Here is a 16,883-nt window from a genome sequence, read left to right as displayed (position 1 = left end):
ACAGAAGTAGATTATATCATTGTTTATTGATTATAGGAGTTTATAGACATGCAATTGAGCAATATTGGGTTTAGATTTAATAATCCTAAGAGTAACTTTTCAAGTGCTTGGAAACTGCAGTGTGGTGGCTTTACATACAAAACATATGTTACTGCTTGTGCCTATTTGGGAAACAGCTTTTCTCTGAGCAAAGCAATACAGGGCTACTTGTGTTAGAGGCAAGGAATTGGGAATATATACATGTCATCTCCAAAATTTACAAAAATGTCTGTTTATATCCAGGAATAGTGGCTTGAAGTAGCAGAAGTATTAGCATATAAGATAAAATTTGTAGAATAGAGTTGTTACAGGCCTTATGTGGACTAGAGTAGAAGGGATATGGTTGCTTTTGGAAAACAGCACCAAAGGAAGTAGGTGCAACATCTTGATAATTTTGCAGGCTAATAGAATAGTAGTTAGTGAGAACATAATTTGCTTGACTTTAAGTAGCTACAAGCAAAAGAGCTAAAAGCTTTCCTAACAGAAAAATGTGCTATCAGAGTAGTTTATGACAGAATAATCACCTGGAAAACACAACCACCCAAATATAGCATCAGCTTAGAGAACTGCAGTAAAAGCTCTCTACTCATGATAATGTTTTAAATTCAGAGAAAGAAAGTTGCACAAGATTAGGAGAAAAAAACCCAGCAGATCAGACACTGCATAGGTATTACCTCCTTCTAAACAAAATGGACAAGCAAAACCTGAATTTACATGATTATTTTAAAAGCATTTGTGAAGTAAACAAAGTTTAGATTGCTAAAATGTAGCAATGATGAATGAAATTGGAAGTGATGCACTATGGGCATAAAGTCGGATCAGCAGGATCAGCATACATCTTTAACATCAAGGAAATAAAGTGATGTTTGGAATAGGTGCAAGGCAGCATTCTGTAGGATATCTCTGCAGCAGTGTAAAATGAACTAGAGAGAGTGAATTTGGTGATACCTCCAATGAATGACTTCCATGATGCATGTTTGTAAATTAAAGTAAAAGTCTAGTATATTCCCTAATTCATTTTCAGTCAGCCACCTCTGGTGCTAGGCTAGAAAAACTTGATTTATAATGAAAAGAGAAGGGAAGAACAGACCTGGGAGGAGACATTGGATAGCAACTGGTACTTTGCAAGAGCTAAGGGAGACCCATGTAACTGGTGTTGTGTTTTTTTTGGTTTATTTTCTATTTTTACAACTTTGTTTATTGCTTCATAACTAGGAGTGTAACATAGTTTGCTAGAGCACATTTATTTGAGGTATTTTTATCCTCCAGTTTGAAGCTTGGCATGCAAGAAGTTTTTATCAGCTTTATTCTGACATGTTTAATTAGGAGGCACTATTTTGCCAGTCCTGTGTTCTTCAGCAATGGATCTGGGAGACAGGAAACCTTCTGGCAGTGTGCATATAGTGGTCACCATGCTGTATAGCTAATTTCTAGTTTCTAACATATTCTAATAATATGGATATGTATTATGTACAATTTTCTATTAGAGACACCTATTTCTTTTAGTGTTTGTGTCTTTGTGTGGGCATACATCTCACTATTCAGTGTTGATGTTCAAGGGAGGAAGGAAGGGAGGGAAGAAGAAAGAAAAAGAGAGAAAAGACAGAAAATAAATGAATGAAGGGAGCAGAGGGGAAAGGGAAGGAGGGAAAACAAACCTTTTGGGTATGCAGAGTAACTTATGCTTTTTGTTATAGATCCTCTAAAGTGTTACATATCATCTCCTATAATCTACATTTCCCATTTCTTCATCATGCTAGATAGAGGTGTATAAGATTGGGTTTGTTCTTGAATAAAGCCCTGCTAGGATAAATTTACCATTGCAAAGGATTCTTAAAAGTTTATGATAAATCCACATGCTTGTGGTCTTCTTATCAAACATAAATTGCAACATTTTTTCAAGAAAACCTAGTCTGTCCAGCAATATACATTTCATGCCTTACAGAAACAGAGTTAATATGACTTTCCTATGGTCAACGTACTGTAAAACACAGTAATATTAAGCGCCAGATGCTATTTTCCACAATTAATATTTATTAACATCATTGCTAATATGAAGTGAACCAGATGAAAGATTAGAAATGTAGGTTCTGTGCACTTGATATTATTCATTAATGGCCATTAAAGTTATTTTTCACTCTTTTTCCTCTTTATTATTTTTTTTCCCTTTCAAAGTGGAAGGAATATAGTTGAAATCATCCCTCAGAAAAAGGTATACTTCATCTTTCTGGGATGATTTCAGGTTCTTTTTCCTTTTCCAAATTCTTGTTTCTCTTCAGCGTGTTAGACAGCAGGCTACTTTCCATTTGGCTTGGGCATTGCCATTTGCTTCTCTGTTGAACCTGGAGCACATAAATGGCTGAGAAGTGAATATGTCAAACCCATTCCATATGAATAGATCTACTGAGCATGCACCTTTCAGATGATCTGTAGTTACGTGGCAAATCAGTGCTATCCTGTACTTGCCAGACAAACTCTGTATGTGTGGAGATATATGCAAAGTAATGCCTCTGACATTTTGAAAGTGAAAAATGTTATGTGTAAGTAATCCTAAAAATTTGCATATATTTCTTCTAACTCTTAAGAAATGCAAAATGGAAAATAGTGTTTGAGAGATATGGTGCATAGAAGAAATCAGAGTTAGTAATTTTTCTAATTGCTGAGCTGTGGAAAATTACAGAATTAGATTAAGAAGAGGCTTTAGGAATATGACAGTGATGTTCCTACGACATCTGATCATGGTGAGGTAAAAAAAAAGTCTGAGCAAAAGGTAAAACACATTTTTTAATCCTTGCTGTGCAGTTATTGCAATAAAATTAATTGTTCTCTTAATATTAATAACGTTTCGATTGCAGAATACACTGAGAAGAATCTGGTACATGACTCTCTTCACTTTTGCAAGGTTTTTTGACTTACTTTTCACTTGCTGTAATCAAATTATGACTTTTCCTGCTATAGCATATCAGCGTTTTTATCCCTGACTGTTCCATATTGATGGGCTACCAAGACATCCTGAAAAATGCTGGAAAAGTTTCACTGTTTAGATCTTTAAAATTTCATTGTTAACTTTAAAAATCTAAAAAAATAAAAAGTGCATTCCCCAACTCTATAGAGACTCTTCACTGTGCATGGGGATGCAATGCAATTCTCAGGATATGAATGAAATACAATGATTTGGGGTCAACATACCAAGGGGATAAAGCTATCAGCATTTCATTGCCAAGCTAAGTCTTACAAAAGAGGGGAGGGGAGACCTCATTGCTGTGGACAACTTCATCATAAAAGGAAGTGGAGGGACAGCACTGACCTCTTCCCTCTGGCACCCCAGGACCCAACCCAAGGGAATGGTCTGATGTTGTGTCAGGGAAGGTTTAGGTTGGAGATTAGAAAATGGTTCTTCCCCCAGAGGGTGGTTGGGCACTGGAATAGGCTCCTCAGAGAAGTTCTCACAGCACCAAACCTGACAGAGTTCAAGAGGCATTTGGACAACACTCTCAGGCACAAGATGTGTTTCTCAGGAATGTCCTGTGCAGGGTCAGGAGTTGGACTAGATGATCCTCAAGGATCCCTTCCAACTCTGTATATTCTGTGATAACTCCCCATTATACAAAGCTGTAATAACTTGAGGTAGTTACACAGATACAGGTCTAAAAATTCATCCATATAAGTGCATAAAATAGATCTGCATGGGGTATGTTTACAAATTCACAGCAGAAAGTTGGCAGCTACTGTGATGCAAACCCGTTATACTTCACATGTCAAAAAGAGAAATGTATTGATAAAATAAACAGCCTTCCAGCAGAGATGCATTGGCTGCAGGCTGCAGGGATCAGCACACTCACTTAAATTCAAAGGATGAAACAAAACTTCAAGCTTCTCATGTTCTATTGATGCAGAGGTACTTTCTTTAGTGAAGTTCTCTTTTCTGCAAATTCTAATGAAATATCAAATAAAATGTCTTTGTTTCCAGACATTTTTATCTTTTATACAAAAAAAAATATTCTTTTAAAAGATTCTCAAAAATTAACCCTCTCATGTATGAATTCCAAAAAGTCTCTTTGGTCAACTGATGTATGTAGAAATTTATTTGTATACTTTTGCACAATGTAGTCAATATAAACTTTTTTTTTTCTTTTATTTTTGTCAAATCAGAGTCAAGGAGGTTTGTTTCTTCTTACATTTTTCAATTTTTCTTTCATTTTCAGTCAGCTGTGTAGCATGTAATTAAAATGTTGTTTGGAGTATACACATTTTGAGAACAGTAGTAGTCATATAATTTCATCAGACATAGAATCTAGAAAGAGTATTTCACACTCCACTCACTTAAATTAAAGACTTCTCTGCAGAAAAAAAGAGGGATTCAGACAATAATTTATGATCTGCTATTTCATATCTTCTCTAGGAATATGACTTCATGAATTATTTATATTTATCTAAGCCATTAATAAGTGAAATACAATAGTGTTCTTGCTATCCCAGTGATAAGCTGCTGGATTCAGAGAGAACTGAAAAAAATACTTTAATCAACAGGTGTATAACAGTTAATTATCATGTTGTATCCAATAACACTGTATAGTTTCAGCTGATTTATATTACCTGTTCTGTCCCTAGGGAATGACCTAGAAAAAGTATTCACAGTAAAAGTTTTTATGTTATAGTAATGATATTTTTTAGCTGACCTGACCAAATTCTTAGTTTTACCAAAAAAAAAAAATGTTATTACGTGCCTTTTTTTAGGGTCATGTTTCCATATATATAAAATTTTCAATCAAGGCACAGTGGGGAATTTAAATTATTCAAGACAAAAGCTTTTAATAGGTGCTTATAATTTCAAAGATTAAAGATTAATGTGGTAAAAATACCAACAAATAAGCGATTCATTTCATATATGTAACAGAAGGTGAAAAGAAGATATTAAGATGATGATCTCAGAATAGCATTAACTTTTCCCTTAGAGTTCAGTCAGCCTCCTCCCTTGTGGCACTTATTTCAGACAGTGATTTGCAGCCTGTTTTTTCATCATCTAAAAATTAGTTTACTTTTGGGGCTTGTCTGTAAAATAAAATGTAGATAATATAGGAGTCAACACCTTGTAAGTGTATAGATGACATGTCATCGTCCTACAGAGGTGTAGGATGTTGTCTCCTATGTATTGTGTAGTTTTTAAAAGACCAATGCCTTGAATTCTGCAGCAATATGTCTGAATAGGATGTGTGGAAATGGTACAAACCTGCCCCAGGAGAGGTTTTGTCTGGATGTTAGGAAGCATTTCTTTACCCAGAGGGTGGTCAAACACTGGAACAAGCTTCCTAGAGAAATGTTTGATGCTCCAAGCCTGTCAGTGTATAAGAGGCATGTGGACTACTCTACTACTGTGCTCTTACTTGGTCAGCCTGGGATTGGTCAGGCAGATGTATTAAATGATTTTTTATGTCCCTCTAAACTGAAATATTCTATTCTGTTGTTTTCTGTTCTACTCCTTGGATGCCATTTTTTATGCATTTAATTTTCTCTTTTTCTTCTTTCCTTGCCTTTCCCTTTCCCTCTTATTTTTCTTTTTGTCCTTTTGTAATTTTCTTTTTCCTTTTCCTTTTCTCTTTTTCTGTTTAAACTTTTTTTCATGCATTTATTTTGTTCTTAGAGAAGATTACTAGACACCAAAAAGTTTGGGTGGGTATGTTTTATTCTTATCACTAAATGCCTTCAACTTACTTCAGTATTCCCAATATATTTTAGCGTAGACAGTGTCATAAGATCAATGATATTACTTCAATTCTTGCAAGTGTTCAGTTCTGATAGAGTTTTTTCTTCCTGATTAGAAGATGAAGTTCTCTTTTGGTCTTCCAAATGCCTTCTGGGGACAGATTTGCAGGAAAACACTGACTTTTTCCCTAAAGATGTGTTTGACAAGAATCTTTACATGCTCAATGCTTCCATTCTATGTGATATTCTTTACTGTTCCTGCACAGGTGCACAAACATACTCACATTTTCAGTCTGTTCCTGTTACTGCAGTAATTCAGTTGTGTCTGACATTGGCAGGTAAACAGAAGGTCTATACTTTTAACACATCTATGACTAAATAGATTTATGTAAAACCAACAAACTCACAGGTGTGAACAATCCAGAAACTTTTCAAAAAGCAGCTGGTTTCAAAACAGACAGGAATAACAGGTAAATGATGTATAAATGTAGTTCCCCAAAAATTGTTAACAATACACTTGGTTGACATAAGTGAAACAAATTCTACATATCTGAAAATACTGAACAGTTCAGAAGTTTAAAATTTTCATTATTGCAAATGTATTTCTGGATTTTTGCTGTAAATTCCTAAACCCAACAATCAACACTGGCTTTCAGTTTAATCCTTGTTGAGATTTCAGACTGTAGTGATTTTCTGCTGATATAAGTGTGGGACACTGAGGGTATCTGAGCCATCTTTGCCTATTACCTGTTGTAAAGGACTGTCCCTGGAGGAAACTATCCATCTCACAGTCCAGCACTGTACTTGGAAACTGTGAATATGCTTTTATGTATACATATTATATATTAGGTAATTTCAAATATGTTTTTTTGCACTTTGAATATCAGTACTAAGCATATAAACTTTGACCCCTGCTGATAGTTTTCAATATATATGTTACTATAAGGATAATAGTAATAGTAGTAGTAGGAGTAGTAATAATAACAGTTCGTAAGAAATAATTTGTTTTTATTGTTAAGACACACTAGTTCTCTTGAAGCTGCAGTACCTTCAGACCATAAAAATTATGTGATATGAACGTTTTTAACAGTCCTTGGAGATGAGACGTATAAACCTTATCTGCCTCTGTAGAAATAAATAGGAAACCATGTACCAAGACAGGAGGCCTTTTTCTTCTGCTTGCCTGCACTTGGTCTATAATCCTTCATACAATCTGAACTGCAATATTCATCACTTATACATGCATAAAAGTGCTGAGCTTCAGTTCTTCTGTAACTAAAACAAATTAATACATTTGTCTTCATTAGCTAAACCTAATGCAAAAAAAAAAAAATAGGTGCAAATTATTTATTTTTATGCAGGTCAAACCATGTATTGAAACTAATTTGAGAATTTCAACTGCTTGAGCAGTTAATTTATTGTTGCTGAAATGTTAGAAAGTGTGGCTAACATATTTGATGAAAGATCTGGTTTTTAATAGTTGCCTCAGAAGTATGAATGTATTGAGGCATTACTTGGGAAGCATGGCAAGAGACTGAGCTTTATATCAATAAGGAATTCTTTCTTAATTCCACTATTTGTTGCTGGGTAGTGTCAGATATTTCTCACAAAGGAGTCTGTATTTACAAACCATTCATATGGGAGTGATAGAGGTTTGCAAGGAGAGCTGAAAAAAAAAAGAAGACCCTGCATAAATATGAAATACTTTTATCTGTGGTAAAAATAATGCTGATTTTCTCAGTAGAGGTTTCAACAAAGATAACTTCCTGTTCTGCAGCTGCACCAATCAACAAGGATAGAGAGATAATAGTGTATTATGATTATGATCTTTTCAAATTGTCTGTGATGTCAAAATGCATGAAGAGTCTATGAAAAATGTTACTAACATTCATTTGTTTGAATTCAGTGTTTAATCGAGGAGATGTGTTTTAGAGCAGTTTAGATATCAGAGCTAAATCCAATTGGCAGCTGGTCACTAGTGGTGTTCCCTGGGGCTCAATACTGGGGCCAGTCCTATTTGACATATTTATTGATGATCTGGACTTGGGGATTGAGTGCACCCTCAGGAAATTTGCAGATGGCACTAAATTGGGTGGGAGTGTCAATCTACCTGAGATAGGAAAGCTCTACAGAGAGGCCTGGACAGATGATCAGTTGGCTGAGGAGAACTGCATGAGGGTCAATAGGGCAAAGTGCTGGTCCTGTGCTTGGGACACAACAACTTATGCAGTGCTACAGCCTGTGAGAAGAGTGACTTGAGTGTTGTTGAACAGAAAGGGATTTGGGAGTGCTGGTGGACAGCAGCTCAACATGAGCCAACAGTGTGCAGAAGTGGCCAAGAATTAAAGATGCATTTTACTATCTAGCAAATCAAAAGTATCATGTAAGTATGTCCCATGGACACTAGTATTCAAAATATCAGGTAATTCTTCTGGTCAAATGTACCTGGAATGAAACAAATGCTTTCCTGGTTGAACATTTTCTTAATGAAAGAGTTAGCAGAATTCTGCTCTTCCTTTTTATTTACTTAGAGCCAAATTCAATTCTACAGGTCCCAATATCCTCCAACTCCTTTTGTATTTGGAGGAATGAGTAAAGCAAGCTAAAAGAAACCAGGCAGGAGATTTTACTAAGCTATAATCTAGTAGGAAGCATTTTCAAGACAAGCCAGATCAGCAGAATTTCAAAATACTAATCTGTATGCAGTGAAGTCTCAATATAAAAAGCTTAAGTGTTTTGATTAAACATACCATTATGTGCATAAATCTTTATATACTGAGACTTCAGGGTAGAAAACATATCAGTGTATAGCTTCTGCAGTAATTCTGAGAGACTGTGTTATCTTAGTTTTGTACAGATGCTTCAGACAATGGTATTTTATGCAAATTTCCATTTTTATTTTAAATTTTCATAAGCAGGTACTGCAAATAGAAGTTATTGCCTCCCATATTGAGTTTGTTGAACCTGTGTAAGAAGGCACTAAGGTCTCTATAACAGAAGGTCTTAAAATTCTTCTGGCAGGAATTCTCATTCCTGCAAGCAACAGCTAGAGTAGGACCAGCTAATAATGTATAGATTATATTCTGTAGGCCCTCCAGTCCCAGTTTGCCATAGGAATAATTCTTCACTTGATAGAGGAATAAAAAGCAGGAGAAACCAGGAAAACAGAGGGGAGAAAAAGGTAATTCTATGCTGGTCTTCTCCCTTTCTCTGCATTCAATGGAAATTATACACTCATATTTTTAACCTGATTTTGGAATAGAGTTGTAAAAATCACTGTGTCTATGCCCTCCCTGAATTCCCCCCATGTACAGACTTGTAAGTTTTTCAACTCCTTTGTCTTTTAATGAAGGTTGAGATGTGGAGTTTTTATTTCTTCACATTCCAGAATTTGACTCTTTCTTCTATTTGTCTTTTTTTCTTTATGCTCTATTAGTTTGCTCTTACTCATACTGCCTTGATTTTGCAAATTCATTCTTATTCATTGTCTGTGTCTTCTAGTTTGGGGGTTTTTTTTGTTTTTTTCATTGTTTTGAACAGTAAATTCTCTTTCATGAAAATTTAAATTATTAAATGGAACACTTCTCATTAAAAAATGTAAAAAGCAGGACATGGTCTTCTTCCAATACCTCATGGAAGGGCTTGATTCATTTTTCAGTTGTGTGATAAGTGATAGGGAAAATTAGCACTAATGTCAAAAATCTTTTGCATTTACTTGGTGAATTTTTCATTTGTACAAGGAAAACAGTTTTAACATCCAGAGTGTAATCTGGATGCCTTGACCATATTTCATGTTTATTGTCTCTTTTTTTTGGTATGATACCTTTGTCACCCACAGATCAGAGGGTGATACTCTTAGCCACTTGAGGTTCTTCTGGATTGATTTTCCATTACTGGGACATGCAATCCAGCTTGTAACAGAAAAGAGCTAGGAGAAAATAAAGCCTAGGGAAATAATATTGTTGATATGCTTCCTTTGTTCTCTTAATAGCCACTTGAATCAGTATAAACAGCCTTAAAAATTATTTTTTTTCTCAATATCAGATTCTTAGCTGTACTCAGTATTTGTTGCAAAATGTGAATCAATGAATTTAGAACATTCTATTCAGAAATCGAATAGAACTACAGCATTCAATGCTAGTTTTTGCATGGGCATAAAATTTTAAATGCTGGGTTTAACAGCAGCAATAGACAATTCTGGTCATCCCACACTGATCTTTATTTGTGAGGGTATCACTTTTAAGAAAAGATGACATGGTAGAAGAAATGCAAATATTGCAGTAGAAAGACCAAAGGCTCTGTAATATGTCCATTCCACAACTCTTTGTGCAAAATTTTGCAAATCACCAACACTAAGTGATGGAAATACTGTTGAAATGAATCCTTATTAACTGCATATTTCTAATGCAACTCTCATAAATTTAGCTCATTGTAGACAGGATTGGTCCATGCTTTATGGTGTCTGTCTATGAATTCCTCAGTTAATTCATTTTTTAACTGCTTCAAATAGACTAGAATTGTATGTGTACAAATCTGGTCCCCAGAAAATATACATAATACATGAAGAATAGATGGTACTCACTATATTTAGACCAACAGAAAGTCTGGAAACAAAATGCAAATCAGTTTAATTAGAAAGCAGCCTGTCAGATCAGAAGATGGCTTAAACTGAGTCCAAGATTATTCCTCTGAATCTAATGTTATTTAAGTTGTTGTTGTTAAATATTTATATGCAGTGTAATGTTGAAAATATCCCCAAAAGATTATAGAATGCACTTACACTTCCCCAGGCTCTGGTGGACTAATCACTTTCCTTCTTCCATCTGACTGAAGAAATGTGTCAAGTATAGGGGTTTGCAGAGTTTCAGCATAATCAGGATGGTCTGAATGTTGTGACTTGGGTCTCTGCATGCACAAGGGAGTAGAACAGGATTTGTTTTCCTTTCTTTCTGCTTCACATAGAGTCCTGTGTAAACACGGTTTACCTCTTAGTACAAAACATCATCCTTTTCAATGCACAGGTGATTAAAACACAAGTCCTTGCAATTTAAATGTTTTGAGTATGGCCCTTCCCATCTTTTATTCTTGAATAAAAGAAAATGTGCTTTTGCATTTTGCAATAACCCTTTCTATGCTTTACTTCTAGAGTGGCACAGCAGCTCTTTGCTGTTAGCTTTATTCTCATGATAAGCTCTAGATATTAAAAAGAAATTGAAGAAAAAAAGGAAAACTTAAGAGAAATTCCAAAAATCATATATAGGTTTTCCAACAGTTTAAAGACTATAAAACCTCCTATGCATGCATTCCTTCAGCTCCTTCACAGCTGATTGCAGTACATTAAATAGTCAAATAGGCAGCATCTCTCTAATGGGTACGGAGGATTTTTTAGAAAGGTAATCAGTTAATGAAAATGCATTTTATTACTCAGCTAAAGGAAACCCTAAAGATTACAGTTAGCAAGGAGCATTATTATGACAGAAAGAAAAAGAGGAGGGCTTCATTGTAGAGCTGCATTCAGATCAAATGAAAGAGGGGATGCCATGCCTTTTCATCTACTCTTTTTTTTTTTCCCTGAGATTTCTTAACCACTTTAATGAAGAGCCTTTTGTTCCTGTTTTTGAAGGAAGGGAAGAAAAATGATGGCTTTGTTCTCTCTTTAAGCATTACACAAGTCTTAACATAGAAAACACTTCTAAATGATGTGATTCCCTCTCTAACATTCAGAAAAGAAAAGCTTTCTCTATTCTCATAATTCTTTTTTTAACGTGGATTTTAAGACACTCATTGAAAAGTCCTTAAACACTATCTAAAGAAAAAGAGAGCAGATGACATACAAAGATATGAGACCACTCTTTGAACTGCCCCTTGAAATATCAAAATGTTCAAAAGCTACAAAATTATCGTGTCATTTGAAAACACTGAATTATGAGAAAGAAAGACATCAAAACATGAGAATTTGCATCCCTGTTATCCAAAAACAGCCTTATCTTTCTGAATGCATTTCTACCTGGTACTGTTAATAGGTAAGCATGTTCCTGAAAGTATCTTAAGGGCCTGATTGTCTACCAAAAAGAGGCATTTGTGGCTGGGTCCTGAAGCATAAATTGTTTTTCCATCTTTTAATAAAGTAACGGGATAAAGTGTTCATTAAATATCAGACCTTGTATTAGCTTTAGGGTAACAAGCTTGTTGATTTATGTTTATTAGGCTAAATCTACTGCAGCATAATTAAAAGATTATTGAAAAACAATTTGACAGAAAAATTGGAAAAAAAAAGAAGAGGAATGCTCTTTGGATGGATATAATAGTTGGGCAAGGATGTTCAACACCATGGGACTAAGTGTGATAGGAATTGTTGCACCAAGTTGCCTGGCTCAGAGAATTAAGTTTTGTGCATATATATTTATATATGTGATCACATGGGGGGTTGTATTTTAGTGACCAGTGTGACCATGGTGAGATGCAAACGGCTTTTTGATAAACATTATGGTTGCTAAGGATATAGTTTTTCTTGTGACAGTATATTACATTTTTTTTCTTCTCAGGAATAATCAACTTTTCATATAATATATTCCATGCAATTACCTTCCTTGTGGTCTCTTTAGGTTCTCCATATAGAGACAAGATCACTATAGCAATTCTTCAGCTGCAAGAGGAAGGCAAGCTCCACATGATGAAAGAGAAATGGTGGAGAGGCAATGGCTGCCCAGAGGAGGAAAGTAAAGAAGCCAGTGCTTTGGGAGTTCAAAATATTGGAGGAATCTTCATCGTGCTGGCAGCAGGATTGGTGCTTTCTGTCTTTGTGGCAGTGGGGGAATTTTTGTATAAATCAAAAAAAAATGCCCAGTTGGAAAAGGTAAATATTGTCATTACCTATTTTATTTTATACTTATGGTCTATTTAAATAATACTTTAAGCATCAGGTAGTGAAATGCAGGTGATGCACACTTATTGTTTATTGTATAGTACAGTACTTGTATAACAAAGGATGACAGCAAAATATCCAAAGTCTTACATTTACAGCTTTTAATTTGTCTTCAATGTGTTTAATTGTAGCCAGATTTCAGGACAAGTGACTATTTCTCCTCTTATTCAAGCCTGAAAAAAGACAGCTTTTTACTCCTGGAAGTTCACTGCAGTTAATTTTATGGATGAAGAAGAAATCTGAAACTGTAATGGGAAACAAATTAATCTTCTACAGATAATTCTGATTTTCAAAATACAAACTGTCTGTAGCTCAAAGTCAAATATCTAAAAATGTCTCTATAGAAATGTTCTTTTCAGGAGTTTATACTTGCAAAGTTGTCCTCGTAGCATCTGCAAAAGATTACACCAGTATGATTGTTTTTTAGTGGGTTTACTACTGATGTGAGGTCCTGTAATTTCAAACTGACCCAGTTTTGAAAATTCTATTGTTAATTTGTTCTGTACTTGTGATTTGTAAAACCACAATAGTGGAATTGTGCCAAGCCTAGTAATATCTTGAGAAATTCTTAGTTAGAATTATCATTTTTGCATAATTAAATAAATATTTCTATAATATGTGCCTATATTTAAACAGAAACCAAAGCAGTATGTTTTATTGCTATGGTAAATTCTGAATTTTAAGAATTGAGAGGAACTGTTGGATTTTACTAGGTGAGGGTTTTTTCCCCTTTTTTTTCACTTCTGCTTTTGATGAGCTTGTGACCTTTGGCAATTTCTAAATTTCTAAATTTCAATTTAGAAATGAAATTTAATAAAATCAGTAGTAAATCCAAAAGCTATATTTATATTGGTGTTTTTCCAGATGCTACTGGTGAGTTTTTGTAACTTGAATCATTACTCAGAAAATTGAATATTTGTTTTCACTTCTTTTGAGGGAATGTTTTGTTATTCAAGTGTCTTGTTATAAATATATTGTTAAAGATTCCTTTTCCTAATATCTACCAAGGGAGTGTGAGGTTTCAAGGTCCTAAACACTCTTTGAACATGGGTACATTTATTAAATTGTTAAAGGACCATTTAGATCCTCTTCTTTACAAGACTACAGGCTATTTGCTTCTGTTAACACAGTATTGGAATGTTATGTTTCTGAACTGAATTTGTGAGGAAAAAGATAATGGTTACTTAAGTAACCCATGTAAATCCCAACAATTTTTATCCATTCCTAACATGGATATGGATCTCATATGGACTTTGGTATCATTTAGTTTAACTCGTCTGAATTTTTAGCAAATACTCACTTAGAAAAACAGGACTGTTTTGATAATACTCTTGTAACATGAGTTCAGTATTTTACAGGGTGTAAATGCATATCTTATGTGACAACAACAGCATGTTGGAAGTTGTGAGAGGAAGCAAACAGCAACTTCTTAATTAAGGATTTGTTTCTTTCAGCCCTATAGTTGTGGGTTGGGTGTTTTGGGGGGAGGGTGAGGGGGTGGACAGGGCTGGATGATTTTTTGGTGTTTGCTTTTGTTGCGTTTGTTTAATTCTTAGTGATGGACAGAGGTTTCAATGACTGAAGAATTCTGACCTTTGAGCAACATTTGTGCCAGAAAGGTCTCATCATCTATTATTCAGACTTAAAAAATGTTAGGAATAAATCTGAAGCAGTCGAAAGAGTTAGTTTTCTCTCCTGTCTTTCCACGTTGCCTCCAAACACTTACCTTTCTGCTCCTCCCCACTTTTCCCATATACCCCGATTTCAGTCGAGTCAGGACCACTAAAATTTCAGTGCAATTTAGCTTAACAGAGAAATTATGCCAGCGTCCCTACACATGGCCTACCCTAGCACCTCTTCACCCACTCTTGTGACAACACCCATAGACCTTCAGAAAATGTCCTCTTCATCCTCTCCAAATGTAGCAGACTCCCTTTGCCTAGGAGAGAGGGTGACAGCAGCCAAGGGGGACATGAGAGGTCCTGTCTTTTGTCTCCAATTTCTACAAGTCCTCTGCTGGAATGAGTAAACCATGCCAGTAATGCTGCCTTAGCCATTCCATGGGGAGGAGGAAGCACCTATTTTTTGGTAACATTTATAGTTTCATCCCTTTGGAGTCAGAGTATCATTCTGATATTTGTATAATGCGTGTCAATATTTGGAAACAGGGAAGATCAAGGTTCATGTTAACAATCAAGGAAACAAAAGAAAACAGATAACTTCAACTGTTGAATATATGGACTATCCTGAGATATAAGTGAGCATGTGTATTTGTTTGTTAATGCATCCAAAATATTCAGTTGCACTTCCAATTGGGAGGAAATGCAGATCGAAATTGTGTAATATAGCTAAGTTTTTTAGTCTTTTCTATGCACCTGGAGTGCACACATAAATGGAGACATTGGCTGGTGTGAACCTATTTGGAGGAGTGAAATCTTGAAAGGAATTGAGCTCAGAAAAGCAGCAGACAAACCAATGTTATTTGCCAGGAAATAAAAAAGTTACATCTTGTATGCAAAGTGATTCAGAACATCCATGCCCCTACTGTGCTCAAAAATCCAAAGGAAACATATGACACTCCTGTAGTCTTTCTGGTAAACAGATGATTTTATGGCACCACAGCACTTTCCAGACACAGAGATATTCCTGTTTTATTGACACCTTTCAAAAGCAAAGATAAGCCTGGATGTTTTCACAGTTAGACTGCCAGTTACTGACACTTACTAAAGCTAGTTTGCTTGAAAAATTAGTATCCTAAATTACTAAGTATTTTCTAGAATATCCAGAAATTATGGATGTGAAAAGAACAATATATAGATTAAATTCTGCTAATGTTTATAGCCATTCAAAACTCATTGAGCCATCAGGAGGCCAGAACTAGATATGCTTGTGCAAAAATAGCAGATGTTATTTTGTTAAGTTTAAACACTTAAGCAAGACAAATAATGCAAATTAAGGCACATACCTTAACTGTTTGTTTCAATATGGGAGATGAGGTCATACACTTCCTACAATATGTATTAATTAATGTATTCAAGTACATGAATGGGAAGTGCTAAGATGATGGATCAGACTCTTCTCATGTGTGGAAACCAGTAAAACAAGAGCTAACAGGCAAAAACTCATGCACAGGAAGTTCCACCTGAATACGAGGCAGAATTTTTTTACTATGAGAGTCACTGAGCACTGAAACAACCAGAGAGGCTGTGGATTGTCCCTCACTGGAGATATTCAAGAACTGTCTGCACACAATCCTGAGCCATGTGCTCTAGGGTATCCTTGCTCGAGTAGGAAAGTTAGACCAGATGACGCATTGTGGTCCCTTCCAACCTAACTGATTCTGTGATTCTGTAATACAAAATACTAGATCTTTCTGGAAATATACCATCAAATTATAGCAAAAACATGAATTAAGTTAACCTCTCTGAAATAGTTATATATAATTTACTATAAAGAGATAGAAAAACAATAACTAAATTAATACTGGTCTATATTTCATACCTGTTTCCCAAGGAAGACAGAAACTATTGAACTTTCCATGGTAAATAACTCACTACTCTGCTATGCAGCTGAGTTGAGAAAGATCAGCATGGATAAGCTATCTCAGGCACAATGAATGAGCACTTAGCAGGATTGGGCCCAAACAGAGATCAGTAGCTGGGAGTATATATGTGTTAAATACAAAACTGGTTTACTTACTGGTGTAGATTCTACTGAACAAGAAATTGTGAATGCTGAGCTGTGACCTGCATATGACACAACCTGTCTTTGAAGATGGCACAGATTTAACTGGTTGACTCTTGCCCAAGATGAATTGAGTACAGAATCTTAAAACACGTTGCGTAAAATGCTCAAAAAATATTTTTATAATGTAAGGATAGCTGGAACAGAAGTTTTTGATCCTAGCTGGCTCAAAAATTCATGCAGCTTTAATGAGCTGCAGAGACTTTAGGTTATGGTAGTATTTGATCTTAAACTTATTAGAAATTAAGTGTGGTTTTGCTATGGTTGCCAGTAATTCTGAATTTTCTACCTCAAACACACATTTTAATAATGTGATAACCTGGAGTGTATTTTGAACTAGATGACCCTGCTAATCCTGTGTAGTACATAGTCTGTTTCTTTCAGAGGAAGTACTGGGAATGACAAAGCACTGCATTTGTCTATGGCAGAATTTTGACATTCTAGCTGGCACAGTGGGAAGGGGTAGGAGGAG

The 16,883-nt window shown here is 35.3% G+C and overlaps 1 protein-coding gene across 1 annotated transcript in view; it reads left to right on the top strand.

Moving 5' to 3' along the window:
• Positions 1-16,883, top strand: part of LOC103807919 (glutamate receptor ionotropic, kainate 2) — a gene marked incomplete at its 5' end in the record, with an annotated part of 147,340 nt that overhangs the window by 119,050 nt on the left and 11,407 nt on the right. Inside the window, one exon of the mRNA XM_009080674.1 lies at positions 12,348-12,598. Within this exon, the coding sequence (XP_009078922.1) occupies positions 12,348-12,598 (251 nt within the window). The remainder of the gene's footprint in view (positions 1-12,347; positions 12,599-16,883) is intronic.

This window comes from Acanthisitta chloris, unplaced genomic scaffold (assembly GCF_000695815.1).
Source record: "Acanthisitta chloris isolate BGI_N310 unplaced genomic scaffold, ASM69581v1 scaffold8660, whole genome shotgun sequence".
Taxonomy (NCBI): Eukaryota; Metazoa; Chordata; class Aves; order Passeriformes; family Acanthisittidae; genus Acanthisitta; species Acanthisitta chloris.
Note: the sequence above shows the minus strand (reverse complement) of the source record. Positions and strands in the feature narration are given on the sequence as shown.